The 15,327-nt window shown below is 42.9% G+C and overlaps 2 protein-coding genes across 2 annotated transcripts in view; one reads left to right on the forward strand and one right to left on the reverse strand.

The window, feature by feature from the left end:
* Positions 1 to 15,327, reverse strand: part of LOC149702613 (bone morphogenetic protein 8B-like) — a 265,732-nt gene that overhangs the window by 238,709 nt on the left and 11,696 nt on the right. The gene's annotated exons all lie outside the window — the stretch shown is intronic.
* Positions 1 to 15,327, forward strand: part of LOC149702621 (uncharacterized) — a 133,045-nt gene that overhangs the window by 103,910 nt on the left and 13,808 nt on the right. Inside the window, exon 6 of the mRNA XM_089867136.1 lies at positions 345 to 444. Coding sequence (XP_089723262.1) covers positions 345 to 444 — 100 coding nt within the window. The remainder of the gene's footprint in view (positions 1 to 344; positions 445 to 15,327) is intronic.

Genomic DNA, 15,327 nt, shown 5'->3' on the forward strand with positions numbered 1-15,327 from the left:
GAAGACAAAAAACAATAAAAAAAATACCTTTTTTTCAAACACATTTAAATAACAAAAAAGGCTTTAGAAGTCGGTCGGAAATTTCGCAGGTGAGAGTGAACCACACCTCGCAACATGTAATTCCGACACACTTCCCCTCCTGCAGACAACTCCATTGAAAAACGTAACAATACTCACCCAAAAAAAAAAAAAAAAAAAACACCCCAACCCCAAATCATGGGTGTACATAGCATAGACGGTATCACCCATTAAAAAAATATAGTGGTATCCACCTAACATTATGTTTGGGTTATTCAATACTAACAAAAGATTCTCTCTTTCTCTTCCTCCCCACCAATATACAGGTCGTCTGACGTCACCGGAGGATCGGGGAGAATGCGTAGAGCAAAGAGTCATCTACGATCCTGATGAAAACATCAGCCTCTCTTTGGAATACGGCTACGGGTAAGTCCCTTTCCTTCTTTCTCTTTTTCATTATTAAAGCGTACCATATAAATAGGCAGGGGTAATATATACTTTAAAATGCACGCTTTCAGCTTTCGAGGGTTGGCCCTTGGTGTAGATTTAGGTTGAAAATAAGTTTATGTTGTTTCAATTTGAGAATTCAATACTGTACTGAGGTTAGAACGTAGATTTAACGTAGGTGTACGCTATTAGAGGGGGTAAAGACTTATTGAATTATCAGATGCATTTTCATCTTGGTATGAACTATAAGTTATAATGGTAGCTACTTCAAAATGAGTTTCGCCGTCCTCTTTAGCACGATTTTTATTTTTTAAAGTATATGGTTTTGTAACACGTGGAAAAGTCATTACGTGAAAGGTTACGAGGGGGGTTTTAGGAGCGTGGGAAAATGATTATACAAATAGAAATTTGGTATTTTGATTGAAATTGGAATGAAATAATTAATTTACAAATTGGTTGTCTAGAAGTTTGAATATACAGGGTGTTTCTGATACGTCTGATAAATAGATTAAAGGGGATGTTCCTTGGGAAATCGATTTTGACCATAGAAAATGTAATAACTTCTATCTCCATTTTGATTACCACGAGGGACACTGTTTTCGAGTTAAGATTTGATGGAGTGTTTTAATTAAAATGAGAAATAATTGTCTTAATCAGTTTTTTAATTAAATTTAACGGGTTCATCTGTAAAATACTTTGACCAATCTTAACTCGAAACAGTGGCCCGGATGCCCTATTTTGGCCTACAAAAAAAAACCTGATAAAAATAGCAGTGTAATCTTATTATAAACCTGTAAAACTTGAACAGGTCTGCAACCAAGCCATCTAGTAGCCTTTACCCTCATTGCACGCTCACATTGAACACAAATGAACTTCAGTAACTTACATAAAAGCCATCCAAACTCAACAGAGAGATAGAGAGAGAGAGTGGGCCCCAAAGTATAATAAGAGTAATAGAGGAGGGTAGAATAAAAAAATCTCTCCCTGCCATTCATACATACAATCAGGGAAAAACCTAGCAACGAACGAACGAACGAATTCATCCCGTGGTGTATAGACTCGAGATTGTTCAAAAAATGGGGTACCCCCTAACAGGGTAAGGGCACCTCCCTGCCTTTAAAACTAATATAGATTAGGGCGGAATTTGAACTTGGTGCCGAATCGTTATCCCCGATCCCGACGTGACAACGCAAAAAAGGAGATTTAAAAGCCATTTCATTTTGTTAATGTTTTCTAAATTTGATACACTTGTTCCTTACAGAGAGGGGGGGGGATTTTTTTTATATATTTTGAGGGGTTGGGTTACCGAGGTGAAATCGTGACATACGCCCGTTTACTAACTTAACCGGAAGTAATTTTCTTCTCGCTTTTTATGGTGTAAGGTAAGGTAAGTTTAAAGTTAGGGCAATGATAAAGAGGAAATGTTTTATCAGAAGTATAATATTTTAGTTATATTTATGAATAAGTGTACTCGGAATTATTAAATATGTTTCAAAACGACGTATTTTGAAGTTAAACGCGATGATAGCTTGTAATATTTTATCAAGAAGTGATATCTAGTTTATTAGGGAGAAGGTATAAGATGCCTAAGTATTCGCGCAGACCATAGTCCCAGTCCCACTTTCAAAATACAAGGGGGAACGTAAAAGGAGGCCGGGCTATTTCGTCCCCTCTCCTCAGTCGGAAAATATGACTGTAATTTTCGTCATTCGCGTCGCGCTGACGCGAGTTTTCAAGAACCAATGAGATGCTGGCTGGTTGTAATTTAGAGGTGGGGATTAACTCCGGACCTACTATAGAGCTATTTCAGTGAGGGAAAAATTTCGTCTGCTACGAAAATTGGGCCTGCCTTTGAGTGTAGGGCGGACATTTTATGAGGGTTTTCTCTATGGGCAAATAGCATTGGTGACGTAGCCATTACCCCCTCTGAAATAGCTCTATACGTTTGGACTGGAGATAAAGAGCTGGAAATGTGGCCGCGAATTTATACCTTCTCCCTAATAACCTAGATATCACTTCTTGGTGATGGTGAAAATGAATGGAATTTCTCGTATATATTCAGCATTCTTATTTCAAAATCTGTCTGCATCACGACTTCTACTATGGCAGCTGCAGCATTTAAACTGATATTTAAACAGTTTCCAACTTAATACGTAGATAAAATATAGTTAAAGAAAATTTTTAAAAATCACAAACTTCGTGCGTGTTTCGTTCAACCCACACAAACTTGCACTTTCGTTAAGATACCGTGAAGCGGGCAGTCAGGTATATAACATTCTTAAATTCCCTAAATCCATCACAGCGGGGAGTCCACTGCATTACCTAACAATTCACTCGATGAAGAAAGCCAAAGTGAACCAAAAGAAAAAAAAGAAAAAAACCTCTACTAGCTATCAATTCCAGGCTTTAATCTTCAATTAAGGGCCCTTCCAAAGTTCCGTAGACTGCAGCAGTAGCTCCCTCTCTCCCTTCCTTCCCTAAGGCTTAAAAAACTCCCTCCTTGTAATGGGGTCGACTCAAAATGGCGCAATTTTCACTCTCCATTTGTTAGCTAGCTAGATACTAGCTCCTAGGGCCTTAATGGCGTCTTAAAGTGAAGGTGAACGGTGCAGAGAATTTTATCTATACCCTATAAAAAGGTCACCCTGAAAGTGCACGATGCAGAAAATTATACCTCTATTGACCATCAACTGGTAACAAAAATAATCAGGGAATCTGCAGAACTTTGGGTCAAATCTACGCAGTATGCAGCTAGTTAATTCACGTGTGCAAATAAATGTTGCAAGTCATTTGTGACGTGTGCAATTCAACCGATACAACAGACTGAAAAGCTTGTAGTTCTTCTATCCGATTCAGTCATGTGCAGATAAAATTGCCATCATTAAGTATTTTAATATCATGTGACCAAAGAACCGCAAAGTTATGGGGAACGAAATATAATTTGTTTATTAAAACTAAATTAATCCGCGGATAGACACATTGAATTATCTCTTATCTTTAGAATCTGAATTTCGATCTCCCTTTTGAAACGCGATAAGACCTGGGTACCCCCAAAGTTTCCCGCCACTACGACATTCTATTCCACAAATAGGTATCAATACAAGACCCTTTCAAGCCTTTAAAAGCAATGCCTTCCTTGTTGAAGTTCAAATAAAAAAGAAACCGTTTGAACAGGGTTTTCCATTCCAATTCAAAAGAGTTTACTCTTCTTAAATCCATCCATTTCTATTTGGGGATGGGGATGCTGGGGAAGACCAAGAGCAAGCGAGAGTCGGAGGAGAAGGAAAAGGGGGAGAAGAAGATTTAGATAGAAGTTGAAGAACTAAAGTATCGAAATAGAGATAGGGACATAGATTAGCGCCAATGTGGCACCCTTCTCTAAAATAAATTGAAAACCAGAGAAGATAGTAGAGACATGGTTCATACAAACCTGGAAAACCTGAAAAAATCAGGGAAATAAATAGTTGACAAAAACCTCATGGAAAATTCAGGAAAATTTCGTATTTTTAGTAAAATTCAGGGAAATCATGGAAATTTGCGTCAAACAGGGGCCTAGTAATTAAGCAATATGTTCGTGAACATACCCTCCGTAGGATTAACATTACACTATACTTTGGAGGCTCGTAACTCTGGCTCTACTAGAGATACGGGGATGTCCTTTGAGTATGTTATAGCCCAACTTGTCCCCAATCCAACCATACTAAAAACTTAGGGCTACGACAAACGGGGGCCAAGTAATTTAGCAAAACGTAAACAAACAACCCCCTCCATAGGAATAGCGTTAGACTATACTTTGCAGGCTCGTGACTCTGGCTCTACTAGAGATACGGGGATGTCCTTTGAGTATGTTATAGCCCAATTTGTCCCCCATCCAACCATACTAAAAACTTAGGGCTACGACAAACAGGGGCCGAGTAATTTAGCAAAAAGTAAAGAAACAACCCCCTCCATAGGAATAGCGTTACACTAAACTTTGGAGGCTCGTAATCGTAACTCTGGAAAATTCAGGGAAGTATGTGGGGGGAAAAACCTGGAAATCTCAGGGAAATTTGTTTTCCAAAAGTGGTATGAACCCTGAGAGAGAAGAGTTGTGGAGAAGGTGGTGGTACACCCAGGAGGCGCAGCACCCTATAGTACAGCACAGCATACAAAAAAAGAAAAGAAACCCGCAACAACCCTCGAGTCTGACGGGGTTGAAATGACACCTAACTGCGTCCAAATTGCTTTCGATATCAGAGAGAGACGCTCCTCTCCTCTCCTCTCTGAAGAGGAGTCTAGCTATAGCCTCCCCCCTCCTCCGAAAACCTAACCTATCGATCGATCCGTCAAGGGGAAACGGGCGGGGGAGGGGGGATGCTTGCTTTCCTTGGTCCGTACGGGGAAGAGACTGCGCTCGCGAGGAAAGCTATAGTTTAGGGAAGTAAGGAAGGCGACGACAGACGAATTGCCCTCCATTTCCGACGTTTCTTATTAGGGTTCTTTATAGATAAAGGCCAAGGCGACGCGTCGACTGCCAGCCCTGCCAAAAGGGGGGGGGGGAACTGATATTGTGGCTTATAAAGCGTATTATTAAACAGCTGGGGTGTATGGTGTATAGTATTATTTTCTTTTCTTTTTATGTAACAAGTGCCGGCCCAAATTAGAAAAGTTTAGATAGAAATTGTGTGTTATTTTATTATTACTTTTTAAAATGCTATTGGGGAAACCCCATTTATTGATTTAATATCACTATGGTCGGGGTATTTTAATCAAATTCCCTGACTCTGTTGAAATTCTTAAAATTCCCACACTTTTCCCGGACCTTTTTGACTTATCTCGAAATTTCCAGAGTTTTCCCTGTCCTTTTGGCTTTTTCCCTGACCTTTTTGACCTATTTTGAAATTTACTGACTTTTTCCTGGCCTTTTTGACCTATTTTGAAATTTCCTGATTTTTCCCTGACCTTTTTGACCAATCTTGCAATTTCCAGACTTTTCCCTGACTTTTTTGACCTATTTTGAAATATCCTGACTTTTCCCTGACCTTTTTGACCTATTTTGAAATTGCCTCACCTTTCTCCGACCTCTTTTGAAATTCCCTGACTTTCCCAGGTATTTCCCTGACCCTTACCAGTAGGGGGAGAATCTATGTTCTCGGACAACCTGCTGCTATACTTTTAACATTAGCAGCACCTGCTGCTATACCTTAACATTAGCTGCATCAACTGCTGCTATACTTTAACATTAGCTGCAGCAGCACCTATACTTCAACAATCAATCGATGGTATCGCAAACATATTTTCCATAAAATTGTTATCTTTCCTACATTCAAATTTCTTATCTTATCTATCAAACCTTCATCCCCTTCACAAAGACGTAGAATTGTTATAACCATAACGAAATCATTCACCTTATATTCTATGTTATTCGGGGTCAGTGAAAAGCAGTTACATCACGACCTTCAAACTAGAATAATAGTTAATGCTTAGTTTAATGTATAACGGTATGGTTTATAGCAGTGCAACGTATATTATTGTATACATCTATCGAGGAAAATAATTAGTTTTAATCATATTTATTTAATTATTCGAAAAGTGGTGAATATTAAGATCATTCTAGACTATTTGTTTACACCCTTATCAGTATGATTTTTGACGAGAAATTCAAAATCATGCTAAATCTAATCGGTTCAGTTCCGAGTTTCACCTTTATCAGTAGTTGAATATCGATTGGGAAATTTTAAAATGCTTAACATAGACGAATCATATTCAGATAGATGTAACATCCGGAATAAAAAACAATATACAAATATCAGAAATCATAATATATGTAAATCAAACACCCTAGTATAGATCCACATCAGAAGTGTCCGACGGACCATATCTATTCTATTATTCCAATATTTACCATTCACACGCTATTTTCTTTACCCATTTTTGGGGGGGTTGGGGGGGGGTTTATGATGAGTCATCCTTATACCCCTTATCTTTTAAGATTAAGAGCTATTAACCAATGAGAAGCCTGCTCCAGTTCTAGTTCTAGTTATAGTTTATCATTATCAGTATCAAATGTTTGAGGTGTATGTAAAGCGATTGATTAGGGTGTTAGAGATCATTTTCGTAAGACACGAGCTATCGACAAGTCATACATACATTAAGGAGATTAGAGTTTCGTTAAATCAGAAACTTTTACCCAATTTAAAATGTTTCATTGCGATAAATGTGACGCAAAGTTTCCCGCTAAAAGAAGTCTACTGCAGCACATACGTTCGCTCCATGAGAATATAAGGTTCGCGTGTGTTCAATGTTCGGCATCATTTACACGGAAAACCAACTTAAATAAGCACATCGAGAAAGTGCACGGTCTACCTCCTGGAACCTCTGATACCCCGCAAGGTATCTCTCTACCTAATCCGCTCACACCCGCCGAATCGGATCCCAACACCCTCACCCATTCTCCACCGACCTCTAACCAATCTAGGAAACGTCGCCATTCGGGTGGCGATTCTGCTACACCTGTTAAACGTCCATCACCGTTTCCAGAACCTCGAGATGAGTGGGAGGAGGTTGAAGCACTGGACGATGCCGTTTTCGCTGCCCGTGCGACCCCGAGTGGGGTGGAAACAGACGCATCAAGATTAATTAACAGTCACACCGAAGCTATTTACGGGTATATCGAGAAAAAACGTGAATCAAAGAAAGGAGTGAAATGGTACCTTGTTATTCGTGCTCGCTATACACGCTCCCTGGCCAATATCGACACCGTCGTCGAAGCTCTACCATATTTTCGTGGATTCACCTACGCTACACTAAGTTCTGATGTTATTCGGGATCAGATCTCAACCTGCATTCAAAAAATTGAGCAATCCATGTCCGAATATGAAGATAAGGGATCTGGATGGGTGTTAGATCGAATCGAATTTCTACAATTAAACATTATCGCGTACTCTCCACTGCAAGGAGGATCATACATTGAATTACCTCAATGGATTGCAGACAAGAAAGCCGTCATTAATATTAAAAACGACGACGACCGATGCTTTCTGTACTGTATTTTAGCTCAATTACATCCAACTAACATTCACCCTGAACGTGTTAATAAATATACGGAATTCGCCGAGGAACTGAATTTAGAAGGGATATCCTTCCCCTTTAAATATGATTCTAACAAACTGAAAAAATTTGAGAATGCGAATAACCTCTCGATTAACATCTTCGCCGTGGAAAAAATAATTTTCCCTATCCACGTTAGTGAAAACAAAGTAAAGGCGGAAAGACAAATCGATCTCCTATTACTAACCTGTGGTAAGAAACAACATTACTGTCTGATTCGAAGTTTAAGCCGGCTCTTAAGCGATTTGACTAAAGATTGTCGTTCAACATTCTACTGTCGCTATTGTCTACACCGTTTTTCCGGTGCCAACGCTAAAAACAACCACAGCAAACACGTGAAAGATTGCAACGTCCACGGACCTCAACGTATTGAAATGCCCACTGAAAACCCCATTTGTAGATTCACAAAGTTCGGATGGTGTATGAGGGTTCCATACGTTATTTACGCCGACTTTGAATCTATTATGCCTAAAGTCGATACCTGCCTGCCCGATTCGACACTGTCATCAACTACAACATTAGCCCATCACATCTCTTGCGGTTTTTCATATGTGGTGGTCGGCCCCGGCGGCAAGGCCAGTAAACCGGTTACGTATCGAGGAAAAGATGCCACGAAAGTCTTTTTCGATAAATTAGATGTCGAGGCGAAAACTATTCAGGGTAAAATAGCCGAAAAACTTCCGCTGAATCTATCAAGTGAGGAGGAAAAGACCCACCGAGAAGCGTCGACCTGCTATCTATGTGATAAACCCTTCACATCGAAGGACTGGAAAGTTAGGGACCATGATCACTACTTGGGGATGTATCGTGGAGCGGCACATAATACCTGCAACCTGAAACTGAAACCGCCGAATCATATTCCCGTCTTTCTCCATAACCTCAGCCGCTACGATGGGCATCTTCTAATGCAGCAGATCGGACTAATCAAAAATAAAAGAATCGATTGCATTCCGAGCAATAGTGAGACGTACATTTCCTTTTCGCTGGGACATCTACGTTTCGTCGACTCGTTTCGGTTTTTAGCTGCACCCCTGGAAACCCTCGTGGGGAACCTGGCTAAAGGAGGCTCCGATAAGTTTCCCATTTTAAATTCCGTGTACAACCCTGATGAGGTCGCCCTACTGTTGAGAAAAGGAGTCTACCCCTACGATCTCATGGACAGTACAGAACAATTCAACCGAGAGCAACTACCCTCGAAGGACAGCTTTTTCAACATTTTAACTGATACACCCATCAATGACAATGACTACGAACATGCCCAGAAGGTCTGGGAAACTTTCCGGATACGAAATATGGGAGAGTATCACGATCTCTACGTCACCGCCGATACTCTTCAGCTGGCTGATGTCTTCGAATCATTCCGGAACATTTGTATGAACTACTATAAATTAGATAGTGCTCATTCATATACGAGCCCGGGTTTCGCTTGGGAAAGCGCCCTCTATATGACGGGGGTGGAGTTAGATCTGCTGCTAGATCCGGATATGCATCTGATGATCGAGAGAGGGATTCGCGGCGGCGTTTCCATGATTACCCACCGTTTAGCGACAGCCAACAATAATCTCTTTCCCGATACATATGACCCAGAAAAACCCACGACCTTCCTGACATATTTAGATTGTAACAATCTATACGGTACAGTCATGATGGATCCCATGCCGATGAGGGAATTTCAATGGAGCAATTCCATCCCAATCGAGGATATACTCAAACACCCAGATGACGATAAAATCGGATACATTCTCGAGGTCGACTTGACATACCCTGCATCATTACATCACGATCATAATGATTTACCTCTGGCACCACAAAAGCGGTCTGTTGTAACCTCAGAGTTGTCGAATTATACGAAGAAGCAGCTAGAGCATTTGAATATCCCGCTGAGAGACTCCTTACCGAAATTGATCCCGGATCTTCACCCTAAAACCAATTACGTCGTTCATTACCGTAATCTGCGGTATTACGTCGAGAAAGGGATGAAAATCAGTCGAGTTCACCGAATTCTATCCTTCGAGCAGGGAACTTGGCTCTCCGAGTATATCGCCTTCAATACAGAAAAAAGAAAGATGGCCGCCAACGATTTCGAGAAGGATTTCTTTAAATTAATGAATAACGCCGTCTTCGGTAAAACGATGGAGAATTTGAGGAATCGAATCAAGTTCGACCTAGTTCAACACCCCAAATTAGCTATTAAGAAAGCTAGCTCTCCAACATTCGAAAAATTCACCATTTTTCATAATGATTTGGTGGGAATTCACTCAATAAGAAAATCAATCACCTTGAATCGACCTATATATACCGGCTTCACCATCCTGGATCTCTCGAAGCTACTGATGTACCGGTTCCATTATGACACCATCCGAGCACAGTACAACGATAAAGCCAAACTTCTTTTCACCGATACGGACAGTCTCACGTATTACATCGAGACGAATGATTTATACAAGGACTTGGCTCAAAAAGCACACCATTACGATTTCTCGGGGTACCCCACCGACCATCCGCTTTTTAGTAATGAGAATAAAAAGAGTCTGGGGAAATTCAAAGATGAGTTAAACGGTCTACCTATCCAAGAGTTCTGCGGCTTACGGCCAAAGATGTACTCCATTCTGTCTGCGAATGGTGAGAAGAAGACGGCCAAGGGCATCTGCAAAAGAGTTGTGAGGAAAAGCGTTTTTCACGCTGATTACCGAGATTGTCTCCTGAATCGGAAAATTACCACTGCAGAGATGAATCGCATCGTCAGTGCAAAGCATAATCTCTACACAATACGGCAAAACAAGCTATGCTTGAACCCATGCGATGATAAGCGCTACATACTTGAAGATGGAATCACGACCCTTGCTCATGGACACGTTGATTTACCAACATAGACCCTCATCGAACATAACTCTTGCTATTAATTTATATACATTTTTGAATATATTCTGTATAATTTTAGTATAATTCATAAATATTTGGTTCATATTTATATTGTTTTAAGTGTTATTAAAAGTGAAAATTAAAGTTAAATACATTATTTTAATGAAAACCTGACTGAAAATTTCTTTCCTTTAAAATGCGTCTTTATCGTAAAATTCTTATCTCCAGAATCCTCTATCTTATCTACTAAGCCTACACTTTTTTCAGTGAAAGCGAGCGCCAAAACCCTCTAATGTTCAGGAAGATACGATATAATGTATGTTTTGATATTATCGCAGTTTGGTTTCTAATATGTTTATAGGTATTTACATAACAGAAAACTCTTCAAATTACTGAATTCCGATTAATTTTTGCTCGTAGGAAACTAAAAAAAGCGGTTGAAAGTGACATGAAATGTCTATAGTTCAATTAAAAGTATCAGCAAAACACTAAAAATTGGTTAATGTTTCGCTAATTGTATAGTAAAAGTAACGTTATTCGACTTAAATACATCTGATATTATTAATAAATGACAATTATAAAACAGATAATGAAGTTGAATGACGAAAAACTGGTCGAAAGTGTTGCTAATATACTAAAATGCGGATCGAACTGATGTAAAATGAAAGCGCTCGATTGAAAGCGAACTAATATGACTATAAGAGGATCAAAGTGTTGTCAAACTACTTAAAGGTGGTTCCAATCGCATTCAATGGAACTAAAAAAGCAGTTGAACGTTCATGAAATGACTGAAGTACAATTGTAAGTATTGAAAAAAACACCAAAAAATAGGTTTAAGTTTCGTTAAATGTCTAATAAAGACCACACTATTCCACTTACATTATTTGTTTACATTCTTATCAGCATGATAAGGAGTGCAAACCTAGTTTGATTTCTAATATATTATAATCATTTAAGTAACAGAAAGCCCCTTCAAATGACTGAAATGCGGTTGATTTAGTTCGTATGAATCTAAAAAGTGGTTGAAAGTGTCATGAAATAACATGAAATCCTTCGGTTGAAAGCGAACTATTATGACTAAGAAAGTGTATGGCTATCCGACGGCGGTCATCACGGAGGAAGACGTGGGCCCAATTCAGAAGGCGATTCTAAGGGCGCTGGATGGGATACCTTCGGGGAGCCCTCTACCGCGCCTTGCGAACTTTAGCCTGACGACCGGGGCCCTAGTATACTCCTGTGAGGATTCGTTCACTGGGCAATGGTTGAAGGACAACTTAGCCTACTCGGTGGTGGGGGATGCGGTGCTCTCAGTAATGAGAGCTAGCGAACTCCCTAAGCCGTTTAAGGTAATGTTCCGCACCAAGGACCAGATCACCAAGGAGCCGGCGGTGCTGTTTCGGCGCCTAAAGGTCCTTAATGCAGGTTTTGCCACTGAACGCTGGAAATGTATCCGGACGTACGTGGACAGGGCCGTACGGTACTGGGTACTGCTAATTGATGGCTCCTCATTGGAAGCCATTAAGAATGCTGGTTTCGTGGGCTATACTGGAGTGGACAAGGGTTCCTTCAAACTCCTTCAGAACACGGAAACCACTAAAACCACTGTAGCCGAGTCTGCGGCGGGGGGTGGGACTAGCGAGATGGGGGATCTCGCGGAGGAGCTCTCTGGTGTCGCTCTAGGCACAGAGGGGGAGGGGGGGGTGGCTCATTCGGAAGTCTGTTCTTCCATGGATGAGTCCACCCTACTGGAAGAATCGGATGGGACCCTTCGGGGTTCAGCCGATGAGCGTCCTAGTGGTCCTGGTGAGGGGGAGGATCTTGGGACTGGGAGCTCGCCTGTCGGGGGGGGAGGTGCCATTAGCCCTCTCGGGACCGATGAGGTGTAGCTAGGTCCCTTCTGAACCCCTCTCTTAGGGACCATGGGGACGCTACGTGCAATTCAAATCAACTTGCACCACAGTAAGGCGGCCTCTGCGGTACTCTGCAGGAGGTTTGCTATAGAGGGTCTTGATCTGGCCCTCATACAAGAACCGTGGATTTGCCATGGCAAAATCCTCGGTCTTGACGCGGCGGGGTCACTATTCTATGACCAAACTGCTGCTAGACCTAGGGCGTGTATTTTGGTTCGGAGGGATCTTTGTTGTATCTCTCTACCGCTGTACACTTCCCAGGACACGGCGGCCGTGAATCTAGTCCTGGCCACTGGGCATGCCAAGTTGACTATCACGGCTGCCTCCGCATACTTTGCCCACGACGCGGACTCTCTCCCGACAATTGAGGTGATCAATTTGGTCAATCAATGTGAAAAGAGAGGGGACAAGCTAATCATTGGCTGCGATGCCAATGCTCATCACATCACGTGGGGCAGCTCTGACTGCAACAAGAGGGGTGATGATTTACTAGAATATTTAGTTGGTTGTAAACTCTATATTCTTAATCAAAACAATGAACCTACTTTTGTTACTTCTAATAGAAGGGAGGTCATTGACCTCACGCTAGCCACAGAAAACCTCGTGTCTTCCGTGTCTAACTGGCATGTGTCAAATGAACCGTCTCTGTCGGATCATAGGCACATCTGCTTTACTGTCGCGATTACTTCTGTCCCGGCGGGGACGGAGATACGCAACCCAAAACGGACTAATTGGGCCGGCTATAGGGAAGACCTAATCCTACGCTACGGAGGGGGTCACACTCTTAAACTTACTTCACCTAAGGATCTTGATCGGGCTGCTGGTGATTTACAGTGCTCCATCATGGAGTCGTTCCACCGGAACTGCCCACTTAAGACCGTCAACCGCTCGAGGCTTGTCCCTTGGTGGAACGCGGATCTCAGCCGGCTTCGTAAATACACGCGCAGGCTCTTTAACAAAGCCAAGCGCACGGGTGACTGGGCTGGATACAGGCAGTCCCTTAACGCCTACAACAGGGCCATTAGAGCTGCTAAGAAGGACTCCTGGCGGACCTTCTGTGAGCAAATCTCCAATGTCCCTGCCACGGCTAGGGTCATGAAGATTCTAGCGCACGACAGCACACATCGACTTAATGCTATTAAGCTACGGGAGGGTGTGTACACTAAATCTGGGGCTGAGACTCTCAAGCATATGCTGGAGGTCCATTTTCCTGATTCTACTTTTATTAATCCAACAAACCCTGACTCTCTCTACCCTGTCTTGTACAGGGCTAAGAGGGAAGACTGGCTTGTAGCCAGACAGGTTGTCACGATTCCCAAGCTTCGGTGGGCTGTCAACTGTTTTGAGCCCTACAAGTCTCCGGGACCCGATGGGGTCTTCCCTCTGCTTTTGCAGGAGGGCTTAGACCACATCGCCTCTCCGCTATGCAAGATCTACAGACTTTGCATTGCTCTCGGTCACATACCTCGTGACTGGAAACGCTCTAGGGTCATCTTTATTCCCAAGCCCGGGAAGGCTTCCTATCTCGAGGCGAAAGCATTTAGACCCATATGCCTGACCTCCTTCTTCCTCAAAATTCTGGAGAAGTTGGTGGACAGGTACATCAGAGACGAGGTACTTTCGGTAACTCCTCTCTCTTCTTCACAATTTGCCTACCAAAAAGGCAAATCCACTGAGACGGCCCTTCACGGCCTTACGAATTGCCTGGATAGGGCATTCGAGTTTCAGGAAATTTCACTGGCTGTCTTCCTCGATATCGAGGGGGCCTTTGACAAGGTCTCTAGCTCGGTTATTACTGAAGCTGTTGAGAGATTTGGCATCAGCGCCACTCTTGGCCGCTGGATCAAGTCCATGCTTACCGACCGCGAGGTGTCGGCGTCCCTCCTTGGGGACTCTCTAGGGGTGACTACCAGCAGGGGCTGCCCTCAGGGTGGAGTGCTCTCCCCCCTGTTGTGGTGCCTGGTGGTGGACGAGCTCCTGGGGAGGCTCGGGGGTGCTGGGGGCTGTTGCTGCTTCGGGTATGCGGACGATGTAGCGATAGTCTTTACGGGGAAGTTCCCGGATACTGTTACCGCGCTTATGAGATCTGCTCTCTCTAGCGTGGAGCAATGGTGTCAGGCGGTTAACCTCACCGTTAATCCTGATAAAACTGTCCTTGTTCCTTTTACGAGGAAGAATACTAAGGATCTGTTCAATGATATCTCTTTCTTTGGCCAGGTCCTGACAAAGTCCTCCGAGGTGAAATACCTGGGGGTGACTTTTGATTGTAGACTCACATGGAAGCCGCATCTTGATCGGTGTATTAAGAAGGCCAAGATGCTCTTCTGGAGGACCAGGAGCTCTGTCGGCCAGACTTGGGGCCTCAACCCCAAGGCTGTACACTGGCTCTATACTGGGATCATCAGACCCATACTATCTTACGGGGCACTTGTCTGGTGGACAAGGGTCCGGCTTAAGACGGTGCAGGCTGCCCTGCGCAAGCTTCAAAGGCTTGCCTGCATTGGTGTTACGGGGGCCATGAGATCGACCCCAACTGCTTCCCTGGAGGTGCTCCTCGACATGCTTCCTCTTCATCTCTTCATTGAGGAGGAGGCTGTCATGGGAGCCTACAGGCTCAACATTAGTGGCTGTTGGGTTCCAAGACTTTGGGATTACAGCCATACGAAGCTCTTTCGGGAGTACGCCGCACTTGAGCCGTCGCTTACGATGTGCTCTGACAAAACCGTCACCAGTTTTGATTTCACTAAGCCATTCAGTATCCACTTCCCCAGTCGGGCAGAGTGGACTAACCTGCTGCCTCTTGGCACTGGGGGTGAAACCATTTGGTTCACCGATGGCTCCAAGACTGATTCCGGCGCTGGCGCCGGCTATTACTGTCAAACCACAAGGGTCGGCTTTTCTGCTTGCCTGGGCACCTTCGCTAGTGTGTTCCAGGCTGAAATTGCCGCGATCTGTTATTGCGCAGATTACTGTATTAACAAAGGGTATACCGGACGGACTG

Source organism: Phalangium opilio, unplaced genomic scaffold (assembly GCF_054372755.1).
Source record: "Phalangium opilio isolate 3A_F unplaced genomic scaffold, DU_Popi_V2 ptg000017l_1, whole genome shotgun sequence".
Lineage (NCBI taxonomy): Eukaryota > Metazoa > Arthropoda > Arachnida > Opiliones > Phalangiidae > Phalangium > Phalangium opilio.